General features: G+C 43.4%; 1 protein-coding gene across 5 annotated transcripts in view; it reads right to left on the minus strand.

Moving 5' to 3' along the window:
• LOC129707370 (sickle tail protein homolog) overlaps positions 1-12,876 on the minus strand; it is a 171,373-nt gene that overhangs the window by 16,208 nt on the left and 142,289 nt on the right. For all 5 annotated transcript variants that reach the window (XM_055652365.1, XM_055652358.1, XM_055652383.1 and 2 more), the window contains 6 exons: positions 12,507-12,637; positions 10,662-10,809; positions 8,221-8,749; positions 7,909-8,089; positions 6,994-7,151; positions 3,736-3,879 (listed from right to left, as the gene is read on the minus strand). In XM_055652365.1, the coding sequence (XP_055508340.1) occupies positions 3,736-3,879; positions 6,994-7,151; positions 7,909-8,089; positions 8,221-8,749; positions 10,662-10,809; positions 12,507-12,637 (1,291 nt within the window). The remainder of the gene's footprint in view (positions 1-3,735; positions 3,880-6,993; positions 7,152-7,908; positions 8,090-8,220; positions 8,750-10,661; positions 10,810-12,506; positions 12,638-12,876) is intronic.

The following is a 12,876-nucleotide window of genomic DNA, read 5'->3' on the forward strand; positions in this document are numbered from 1 at the left end:
CAGCGTGATGTGTAGATGGAGTCCATGGAAGGGAGGATGGTCTGGGCTACGTCCACAACTCTCCAGAACTTCTTGTGATCTTGGATGGAACTGTTCCCAAACGATGCTGTGATGCATCTTGATAAAATGCTTTCTACCGCTCGTCTGTGGAAGGTGGTGAGGGTTGCTGGGGACATGCCATACTTCCTATGCTTTCTAAGGTCGTAGAGGCATTGGTGTGCTTTCATGGCCATAGCTTTGATGCAAGTGGTCCAGGACAGATTGTGGGTATTACTGAAGCTCTATACAGTGTATACTGGGGTGTGTGCACTGCCTCGCTTCCTGAAGTTAATCACAATCTTTGCCCTGCTGACATTGAGGGAGAGGTTTGTTATCTTGGCGCCAGGTCACGAGGCTCTCAATCTCCTTCCTGTACTCTGTCTCGTCAATATTTGACATCTGGCCCACTACGGTGGTGTCACCTGCAACCTTGTCAATTGAGTTGGAATGGAATTTGGTTGCAGTCATGAGTGTATAAGGTAACGAGACAAGAGTCAAGAGTGTTTTATTATCATACGTCCCAGATAGAGCAATGAAATTCTTACTTGCTGCAGCACAACAAAATATGTAATCATAATAAATGATCAACGAGAGAGAAAAAAAGTTGTGTGCACATACACACACACTCACGTATATAATATATATATATATATATATATATATATATATATACACACACACACACAAACACGTGAAACATATATGTATGTATATGCATATATATGTATATACACACACACACATATATATATATATATATATACAAAAACACACATGGATATATACACATGTGAAATATATACATCTTCTAGATGCGCTGGGACACATCCTCAGTGATGTGACCTGGCGGTCATCAGGGGTTTCGGGTCTCACAACATCAGACACCCTTGCCCAGGCGACCCAGTCGGGATTGATCAGGCCCCGACTTGCTTCCCAGCAGCAACTGCCCACGTTATATGGTTATATGGTTAATAACTACTCTGCAGGGGTTGGGAGACTCTAGTGCATGGAGGGACTGGGCTCTGTGGGGTGAGTCCTGGCCGGGCCCCTCCTGCGTCTCACCAGGTTCAAGGCCTGTGCGCTGCACCTCTTTCTCCTTCTCCGAGCATTTCATTCTCGCCTGATGGATTCTTAGGCCACGGTGGTTCACAGTGGCCGACTCCTGCACCTATTTTCTATGTTTCTATTAGGTCTTTCCGTAGCTTTACATACACATATACACATATGTATATATATGGGGGTGATTGGTGTAGATGATGATTTTTCACCTATCCGCACTGTTGGCCAGGAGGTTGAGGATCCAGTTGCAGAGGCAAGTGCTTACGCCAATTTCCCCGGGTTTGGAGATGAACGATGAACTTTGGAGATAATTGTATTGAAAGCAGAGTTGTGGTCCATGAATGGAAGTTTGATGCAGGTGTCTTTCTAAGACATAGTTAAGGTGAATATATTTGGAATGCTCTGCCTCAAAGGCTGGGGGAGAGTCTTCAATTATTTAAGGCTGAAGAAAATGGAATTTTGTCATGCAGGGAATGAAATATTACTGGACATATCCTTTAATAAGATCAGAGTTGAGGTTGCAGACAAATCAGCCGTGATCGTAAAAGATGGTCTATGGCCAAGTGGCCTACTCTTGTTGTTAATTCATGTGGATATTCATAACTGTGGCTGTTAGTTGCCACTTGTGCAAGTTTCATGTAAAGTTCGCCCTCAGCCTCGTGAATGTTTTCTATATATCAATGAAATATTATCAGAGACCAGCAAAGTGCTTGTTCCAAGCTGAAAAACAGGACAAGTGCCACAGGAGGCAGCTATTTTAATTCTGGAGTCGTACCCAAGCAGCTAATGATCAGAGGCATGGAGGCATGAAAGACTGCACACACGTCAATCTAGAGCTTGAAAACAAACTGTTAAAGAATCTCGGTGGGCAGGTAGTGTCTGTGGAGGGAAATGGACTCCGGGTCGAAACCCTTTAACTGGACTGACTGATGGGGAGAAAATGATCAGAGATGCTCAAAGAAGTTCCTTCTCAAGGAAAGTTTCTTATAGAAACTTACAAAATTCTTAAGGGGTTGGACAGGCTAGATGCAGGGAGATTGTTCCCGATGTTGGGGAAGTCCAGAACAAGGGGTCACAGTTTAAGGATAAGGGGGAAATCTTTTAGGTCCGAGATGAGAAAAACATTTTTCACACAGAGAGTGGTGAATCTCTGGAATTCTCTGCCACAGAAGGTAGTTGAGGCCAGTTCATTGGCCATATTTAAGAGGGAGTTAGATGTGGCCCTTGTGGCTAAAGGGATCAGGGGGTATGGAGTGCAAGCGGGTACAGGATACTGAGTTGGATGATCAGCCATGATCATATTGAATGGCAGTGCAGTCTCAAAGGGCCGAATGGCCTACTCCTGCACCTATTTTCTATGTTTCTATGAAATTATTAATGCTTTCAACAGCACTACTTTGATGCATTTCCCCCACAAACTTGCCCTTCATATAAAGGGGGTATTAAAATGCTGGGCATGACTTTGGTCGTTTCCTATTCTACAATAAGTGGGAAAACTTCACAATCAAATCTTTGCATTATTGTTAAAATCTGACAGCTGTACACAAGACCAAAGCAAATGACATGAGATGGCGAGGTGTTGCTGGCAACATATAATACATTGGACAACAATCTAATGCATGTTCACAAGTTTTGCTGCTTGTTTTATTATCGACAGACAGCAACCAATATTTCAACTGCAATGCAACAGAGTAAGAAAGTTGGTGAAATTATTGTATGAACAACCCTCAGCCACAAGTAGAGGCAATGGCATGAAGATGATTAATCATTGTAAAGGCAGTTAAATTTGCTGACAGAGGTCACCTGCACAGCTCAACCCACCCGTAATGGCCATGAAAGCAATTGGCATCCACTGAGGAATGTCCAAAAAACCTAAATAAATTTCACAAATCCAATTTCAAAATAAAGGAGGATGTGGACGCATATATACAGGCGTGGTGGAAGCAGTCATTGCTTTCTTTGGAAAACTTGGTTCTTATGGATTTTATTGTACATTGTGCAAGAGGTCAGTTTCCACTAAACCTGAACCAAGGGAGCCTGAGGGCTCTATTACAAATAACACACTACACAATGTTGAAAAAACAACACTATTTTTCATTCTCCAAAGGCCCAATCTGCAACACTGCACTACAATGAAAATCAGCAGTTTTGGTTATGTTTGCCAAATGCAACTCTAAAATGCTTGTGCTACTGTTGTTTTCAGGTTGGCTTCCCTTTATTTATCTCCCTCTGCCTGGTCAGGCCATGGGCTAACTGGCACCTTTGGTCAACAGCATTTTAAATTACCCTGCAAACGTTGTTTATGCAGAACCTCAAGGCAAAGCTCTTTGATTCCCTTCAGCCGCCCTCCTCTCATCTCTTCTGCCAGATTCAACCCGCAGAGCTGACATTGGAAATATAATGCTCCTGGCCTTAAATTGACGCCACAATTAAATGGGATAAAAATATTTTTTGCAAACTTGGTCTAGTCATTAAAAATTAAAAAAGTCATAACCTTTGTCCGTATCTCTGATGGGGACAAGTGTTCCCCCGTGTGAAATTAGCTTTGTGGATTTGAGAACATTTGCACACTGGTCTATGGTTAACACAGTTGGTTTTGTTGTTTCATTTCTAACAGCACTGGTCATCAATATTTACCTGTAACTCAGCCATTATCCGGGTGCCCTCATCTTCATCTTCTTTGATGGCAGACGCTGCTATTGGTGCAGCCGTCAGTGTCAGGTCCTTTACATCCACGGGACTTCTTGGAGATTTGAGCAGCACTGGGCTGTTCTCTTCAGACTGACAAAATGAACAAGAATCCTTTTACCTTCTACACTTATGATAAAAATGAGAAATACCAACATGGCACAACACAGTTCCTTCTGTGAAACATAGAAAATAGGTGCAGGAGTAGGCCATTCGGCCCTTCGAGCCTGCGCCGCCATTCAATATGATCATAGCTGATCATCCAACTCAGTATCCTGTACCTGCCTACTCTCCATACCCCCTGATCCCTTTAGCCACAAGGGCCTCATCTAACTCCCTCTTAAATATAGCCAATGAACTGGCCTCAACTACCATCTGTGACAGAGAATTCCAGAGATTCACCACTCTGTGTGAAAAACTGTTTTTCTCATCCCGGTCCTAAAAGATTTCCCCCCTATCCTTAAACTGTGACCCCTTGTTCTGGACTTCCCCAACATCGGGAACAATCTTCCTGCATCTAGCCTATCCAACCCCTTAAGAATTTTGTAAGTTTCTATAAGATCCCCCCTCAATCTTCTAAATTCTAGCGAGTACAAGCCAAGTCTATCCAGTCTTTCTTCATATGAAAGTCCTGACATCCCAGGAATCAGTCTGGTGAACCTTCTCTCTACTCCCTCTATGGCAAGAATGTCTTTCCTCAGAATTAGGAGACCAAAATTGTATGCAATACTCCAGGTGTGGTCTCACCAAGACCCTGTACAATTGCAGTAGAACCTCCCTGCTCCTATACTCAAATCCTTTTGCTATGAATGCTAACATACCATTCGCTTTCTTCACTGCCTGCTGCACCTGCATGCCTACTTTCAATGACTGGTGTACCATGACACCCAGGTCTCGTTGCATCTCCCCTTTTCCTAATCGGAAATCTTGTGAAGACACAAGAGTCTGCAGTTGCTGGAATCTGGAGCAACAAACGTGGTGGCACGGTGGCGCTGCGGTAGTTGCTGGCCTACAGCGCTGGGGACCCGGGTTCGATCCTGACTACAGGTGATAGTCTGTACAGGGTTTGAACGTTCTCACTGTAACCGTGTGGGTTTTCCCCGAGTGGTTGGCGTGGACTCAGTGGGCTGAAGGGCCCGTTTCTGTTTTGTAACTCCTGAACTAAACAAAAAAATCTACTGCACCGACTCAACAGATCAGCTTCTGTGAAGGGTAAGGAAATGTTGATTCCATATAACCATATAACAATTACAGCACAGAAACAGGCCTTCTCGGCCCTACAAGTCCGTGCTGAACAACTTTTGTTCCCTTTAGTCCCACCTGCCTGCACTCATACCATAACCCTCCATTCCCTTCTCATCCATATGCCTATCCAATTTATTTTTAAATGATACCAATGAACCTGCCTCCGCCACTTCCACTGGCAGCTCATTCCACACCGCTACCACTCTCTGAGTAAAGATGTTCCCCCTCATATTACCCCTAAACTTCTGTCCCTTAATTCTGAAGTCATGTCCTCTTGTTTGAATCTTCCCTATGCTCAAAGGGAAAAGCTTGTCCACATCAACTCTGTCTATCCCTCTCATCATTTTAAAGACCTATATCAAGTCCCCCCTTAACCTTCTGCGCTCCAGAGAATAAAGACCTAACTTATTCAACCTATCTCTGTAACTTAGTTGTTGAGATTCGACAAATCCACGATTCCTTTCCCCTCCACAGAAGCGACATGTTCTGCTGAGTTCCTCCAGGTGATTGTTCACTGCTCCTTACAGTATTTGCAGATCTCTGACTGGCTCTTACAGTATTTGCTGATCTCAAGGGACGGCCAATGTGGGAAAAACAAGTGTGCAGAATGGAACTGCACATGCTGGTTTATACCAAAGATACCAACGAGTCAATAGACAATACAATAGACAATAGGTGCAGGAGCAGGCCATTTGGCCCTTCGAGCCAGCACCGCCATTCAATGTGATCAAGGCTGATCATTCCCAATCAGTACCCCGTTCCTGCCTTCTCCCTATATCCCCTGACTCCGCTATTTTTAAGAGCCCTATCTAACTCTCTCTTGAAGCATCCAGAGAACCCGCCTCCACCACCCTCTGAGGCAGAGAATTCCACAGACTCACCACTCTCTACGAGAAAAAGTGTTTCCTCGTCTCCGTTCTAAATGGCTTACCCCTTATTCTTAAACTGTGGCCCCTGGTTCTGGACTCCCCCAACATCGGGAACATGTTTCCTGCCTCCAGTGTGTCCAAACCCTTAATAATCTTATATGTTTCAATGAGATATCCTCTCATCCTTCTAAACTCCAGAGTGTACAAGCCCAGCTGCTCCATTCTCTCAGCCTATGACAGTCCCGCCATCCCGGGAATTAACCTTGTAAACCTACGCTGCACTCCCTCAATAGCAAGAATGTGCTTCCTAAATTTAGGGGACCAAAACTGCACACAATAATTAAGGTCAGGCAGCATCACTGGAGAAAATGGATGGGTGACCTTTCGGGTTGGGTCCCTTCTGCAGGCTGGCATAAGGCAGACTGACTTTAGTCTGAAGAAAGGTCCCATCCCTAAACATCATCCGTCCTTTTACTCAAGAGATGCTGCCTGACCCGCTTAGTTACTCCAGCAAAGGTCAGAAGTGATAGGAGCAGAATTAGGCCATTCGGCCCATCAAGGCTGATCTATCTCTCCCGCCTAACCCCATTCTCCTGCCTTCTCCCCATAATATCTGACACCCATACTAATCAAGAATCTATCTATCTCTGCCAAAGATATCTATTGACTTGGCCGCCACAGCGTTCTATGGCAAATAATACCAGATTCCTTATCCTCTGTCTAAAGACATTCTTTCTCATCTCCTTCCTGGAAGAAAATTATTTAATTCAGAGGCAATGACCTGGACTCTCCCACGAGTGGAAACATCCTCTCCACATCCACTCTATCCATGCCTTTCACTATCCGGTATGTTTCAATGAGGTCCCCTCTCATTCTTCTAAACTCCAGTGAGTACAGGCCCAGTGCAGTCAAACGCTCATCATATGTTCACCCACTCAAAAAGAATACTTATCGTTCAGCGAAATAAACAGATCCAAAAAAGGCATTTGCATGGAATTAGATAATTTGCTCTGCTTTCTCCAGCTCACTTCACTAACATTAGGTAATACTACAATTAACACATTGCTCTTCTGGTCCAGAAGCAAACACCTACTGTAACAGGACTGCTCTCCTTCTTGACAGTAAGTACCACTTCTCCAGACCTCGTCGTGGTCAGTCCAGAACCAGGTGGGTACGATCTGCGTGGAGGTGGTGGTGGCGGAGGAGATTTCATCGGCTTCTCATTCCCTGCTTCAAACATTGGCACCTCTTCTGCAAGAAACCAAACAGCATATATCACTCTGTCGTGCTTAAGACAGGCGCTCATTGATACTGGGTCAGAGGGTAGCGTGGGGAAGTTAAACCATAACTCATCATGCTCAGGTCAAGCAAATGTGGGTGAATAATCTTGCTTTTCAGACCTTAAAGACGTCTAACTCAGCAGGTTATCTATTATGTCAAATGCATTGCTGCTGCTTAATATCGATCAAAACTGTACGGAAACCTACCACAGCTTAACCATATAATAACCATATAACAATTACAGCACGGAAACAGGCCATCTCGGCCCTTCTAGTCCGTGCCCGAACACTTATTCTCCCCTAGTCCCATCTACCTGCACTCAGACCATAACCCTCCATTCCTTTCCCGCCCATATACCTATCCAATTTATTTTTAAATGATAAAATCGAACCTGCCTCCACCACTTCCATTGGAAGCTCATTCCACACAGCTACCACTCTCTGTGTAAAGAAGTTCCCCCTCATGTTACCCCTAAACTTCTGTCCCTTAATTCTCAAGTCATGTCCTCTTGTTTGAATCTTCCCTACTCTCAATGGGAAAAGCTTGTCCACGTAAAGCTAAAATAAAGCTTAAGCTAAAATTCGGCACGGACTTGTAGGACCGAGATGGCCTGTTTCCATGCTGTAATTGTTATATGGTTATATGGTTAAAATAAAAATTCTGAAAAGTTGTCTTTTTATTCTCCCATCTTAACTTTTGCCCTTACCAAGAAAGATGATGTTAATACCTAATTGTTTGATCCCGTCCACTTCCTCTGCTTTTACGGTTGTTTTCTGATCCGGTTCTACTTCAAGGCTAGGAATTCCCTTCATCATGTTAGCTTGCGCCTCCTCCAAAAGTCGTTCAAATTGCTTCTCGTCGTACTGATTCATGTTCAGCCTCTTCTCTTCCCACTCTTTCTCTGCTGCCTGTGATCAAAATAAAATCGGTCCTCAGATTTAAATGTATTTAACTAGAATTGCTGATGTAGCTGCATGCACTTGAAGCTTTCAGGAAAAGCACTAATCAAATTTATTCCATAATTACAAAAAAGGAATACCTCGATAGTCATTTTTCGGTGAATGCCTTTTTTGGTACTTGTTGCAGCATGAATTTCATCAAAGAAGAGGTTCTGACCAGGAGGTGCCTGGGCATTTGATGGCGGGCTCTGAAACTGGTGAACTGCAGCACTTTGGGTCTGAGATACTCCATCCGCCAACTCCTGAGATGGTCTAATGATCTGAAGCTGTGGCTGAACACTGTGGGGTTGCTTGGGCAAGACCAGAGGACTCGGGGTAGAATGAAGCAATGCCGAGGAGTGGCGAGATTGGTGGAATAGGACGGGAGAACTTTGAACATGGTGGACGACCAAACGTGACTCCGATTTCACCAGGGAATTCTGAGCCTCGGAGAGTGTGCCCGAGGGGCTCAGAGGTGGAGCAGCTTGTGCAGCATTAGACGGCTCCTGAACTCGCAAAGGAGAATCTTTGGCCATTTCAGTCTCATCAGCCGTGACAGTAGTTTCAGTATTGCTTGTCTGTGATGGACGAGGACACTCTACTCCTCTCAAAAGGTCTTCAGTTACATGTCTGGGTAGGAGGAAAAAAAATCAGCGTTTTAGAGATTTAGATTTTAGAGATACAACACAGAAACAGGCCCTTTGGCCCACCAACTCCGCACCAACCATCAATCACCCTGTACATTAGCACTATCCTACATGCCAGGGATAATTTACAATTGTTTTACCAAAGCCAATTAACCCACAGACCTGTACGTCTTTCGAGTGTGGGAGGAAACCGGAGCACCCGAAGAAAACCCACACGGTCACAGGGAGAACGTACAAACTTTGTATAGACAACACCAATAGTCACGGTGCATCGAACCCAGGTCTCGAAGGCAGCAACTCTACCGTGGCATCAATGTGCCGCCCTTGTGCGGTGAGTGTTGTGTTTGATGAGATTTGGATTAAACACACATTTATGGAATAGATAGTTTAATCAGGGCTGGAAGGAATGTTACATTTCCACACAAATTTAAATATAGATGGAAGGCAGGCAAAGTCCATAAATTTAACCAGGTAGACACACTCCGAGAACAATTAGTTGGCCGATAATGCAAGGTGAGGCGGTGCATACAGACTATATGCTCCAAACATATCTATGGTTCTTGCAATACAGATATCTTAAGAGGGGAATAGCATATTCAGCAAGCAACCCAATGAAGTATTTGAGGATTAGAGAGATGGAGCCACAAAGCTTTAGATGACTGTCAAAGTGGATGTATTTCTCTGCAGGCGAGGAGAAAGGTAGCTTCTTCTATTTAATCTTCCTGGTCATACCATTCAATCACCTTGCCTTTATTGACAATGAGACCCGCTATCTTTACTTGATTAAGGTCAGAGAGACCTAGATATTGTAACTGGAGCAGCTGTAAAGCAAGTCCACAAGGTGATTTGCTCAAAGCATGGTGTAAATATTGTGAGGAAGGTTTCGGCACAGGTGCCCATTTCTGATCCTTTGACCTCACTGTGCCCAGACTGAAACTCCAAACCCTTCAGACCACCAATGTCTCCCCGGGCTTGATCAATGCAATAGGTTCTCTTCACTGCCACAACCCAACTGCATTCCAAGTGAGCAGTGGACCCAAACCCTGTGTATAAGCATTGAAAGCCAATCAAAGTCTGAAAGATGTGCCTCGTTTTTTTTTTTGACAAACATTCCATAGCAGAATACAAAAGTAACAAAACACGATGGTATCGCATTCCATCAAACCAGGACGGGACATGTTGGTGAGTTTGGGGAATTTCGGCCGAAGGACCTGTTTCCACGCTGTATGACTTTATGATCAACAAAACTGTACTACTTTCCTATTGATCATGAAGAAGATATGAATTCCTAAGATGAATAATTAAGAGAATTAATCACAGTTTTCAGTTACAAACAGTGCCAGGTTGAAATTAACTCTTAGAAGCAAGATTGAGGGAGAGAAAGAAGGTAGAATGAGAGACTGAACGGATTTTCAAGACGTTTTAAGTATTACAAAACCAAGTCAAAGAAGGAGGGTCCTGACATAACGTCACCTATCCATGTTCGTCAGAAAGACTCCACCACAAATCACAGCCTTTATGCTTTCCAACAGAATATACAGCCAAGAAGATAGACACAAAATGATGGAGTAACTCAGCGGGACAGGCAGGAGAGAAGGAATGGGTCGAGAGAAATGTCACCCATTCCTTCTCTCCAGAGATGCTGCCTGTCCTGCTGAGTTACTCCAGCATTTTGTGTCAATCTTCAGTGTAAACCAGCATCTACATTTCCTTCCTACACATAACCAGCCATCTACTTTGTGAAATAGATTTCTCACAAGCCAGCCAAATCTTTCCACTGAGAAGCATTAAGGCACCGCAAGTTCAATTAATATTTCCCAAACTGAAACAAAAACCAATTGTCAAACTGCAAAGCTAATCTGCATTAAAGTGCACGTGAACAAATTGGATGTTACCTCCGTAAACTTGTGAGCACCTCAGTCATACTCTTGACTCTCTTTAGTAGACTCTCCAACTTGTGCGGCTCTTCCTTCAAAAATTTCACCGCTTCCACCTCCACACGCAGAACTGCTCGCATTTTATTTTGCAAAGTGGGGAACTCAACTGGAGATAAAATAAAAGGCAATGCAAGTGAGAAACATTGGGAGCTCAATGCTCATTTTCTTTCCTGATCCATGTATAAAGAACTAATAATTTGTGTTTACAGCAGTCGATTTTCAGTTTTCTCAGTTTAGGTTTATTATTGTCCCATATATTGAGGAACAGTGAAGGGCTGTGTTTTGCATGCTATCCAATTCGATAATACTATACGTAAATACAATCAAGCTAAACTCAAATACCATGGATAAAGCAAAGAGAAAGATACAGAGCGCAGAATATAGTTCTCTACATTGTAGTGCATCAGTTCCAGAGATAAAGTCCAGTGGGGTAGAGGCAAATAGGACTGTAACCTAGCTTATGGAGGAGGTTATTCAAAAGCCAGATAACAAAAGGGAAGAAGCTATTCCCAAGTCTGTTGTTGCACATTTTCAAGCTTCTGTACCTTCCGCCCGATGGCAGTAGGGAGTAGAAGGAATGACCAGAGTGCGACTGGTCTTTGATTATGTTTAGGAAGAAACTGCAGATGCTGGATTAAATTGAAGATAGACACGACATGCTGGAGTAACTCAGTGGGACAGGCAGCATCTCGGGAGAGAAGGAATGGGTGACATTTCGGGTCAAGACCCTTCTTCAGAATGAGTTACTCCAGCATGTCGTGTCCAGCCTTTGATTATGTTGGCTGCTTTTCCCCTTTAAAGGAATCCATCTTTCCAACTACGATGCTTAATGAATCTCATGAGTGTTGCAAATATCATGAAAGAAAAGAAATCCCAACTATCTCTGATGAACATTGATGCCGTCAGTGCAACGTAAAAGTTATCAACTTATTTTTTACAAATACACCCTCTACCTAACAGCACAGTAGTTAAATGCAACAGACAAAGGTACAAAACATTCCCACAATCTTGACTAGCACTATTTGTTCCAGCAGAAAAACCAGGAGGCTAACTAAGCAAGGCCTTGGCAACTGCAAACATTGGTGAAGAAATAAGAAAACCAAGTAGCAGTTTCCTAATTTTTTACAAAAGCAAATAGAGTTTCAATAGTATGAAAGTTGATAGTTTGCTTTTGTACACTGCCTGTGATGTATGGAAACATCCCACTGCATTTCACAGAGACAAACATGGTGACGTCAATGGGCTGTGTTTTAAGGAAGATCTGAAAGAAGGAGTAAAGAAAATACTTCATGAGGACAAATCCAAGGAAACTGAAGGCGTGATGACTAGTGGAGTGGTTGAAGGGGAGGCAGTAATGTCCAATAGGCTGGAGCCAGAGGAACAGAGAACCTACACAGAGATGTCCAAGATTACAGGTTACAGAGCTAGGGAACACAGTGGATTTAAAATACAAGCAAGGCTCGTTTTAAAAATCAGAGCGTGACCACAAGCCAACATATTCCACCTCCATACATAGAACTTCTCACATCTTATTCTGCAAAGTGGGAACCAAATTAGAGGTAAATTAAAGGCTAAAGCATGAGAGAGAGTTGGCCAGCTAAATGTTCATGTTCTTTCTGATCCAAGTATAAACATTCTTATTCTTATTCACAGCCAACTTTCAGTTTTTCTCCCATTTAAAGGGATATTATGTGTTTTCAACCCTTGCTGAATGATTCTCCTGGGCCAGGTGAGGTTCCTTTCCTGTGATCAAGAAGTGTCAAACATGTAAAATGAAGGAATGGTCAGAAGAAGTTCCCTCACCTTTGAGACCTGCCAGAGATTCACCCACATGGCGCAGTGCAAAGGCCCCTTCCTCCACATCCTTCAAGGTGACGAGTTGCTGGGTAGATGAGGCATCCTTATTCAGCCCATCTATGGATTTCTCCAACCCACTGCAGATCAAAAAGATCAAATTAGAAACCTTCTTGTGGCTCGTCAGCATAATCTTTCTGCAGTGGGTCAAGTCAAGACAAGTCAACTCACATTTATTTATATAGTACATTTAAAGAACAACTCTCGTTGGCCAAAGTGCTTTACATTGGTATAAGAATAGTATAACAAACAACAGTGGTTCATAGATTAAATACAAACATCACTACATACATATAGCCCTCGCTCAGCAGACGTCAAG

Source organism: Leucoraja erinacea, chromosome 2, assembly GCF_028641065.1.
Source record: "Leucoraja erinacea ecotype New England chromosome 2, Leri_hhj_1, whole genome shotgun sequence".
In the NCBI taxonomy this organism is placed as follows: domain Eukaryota; kingdom Metazoa; phylum Chordata; class Chondrichthyes; order Rajiformes; family Rajidae; genus Leucoraja; species Leucoraja erinaceus.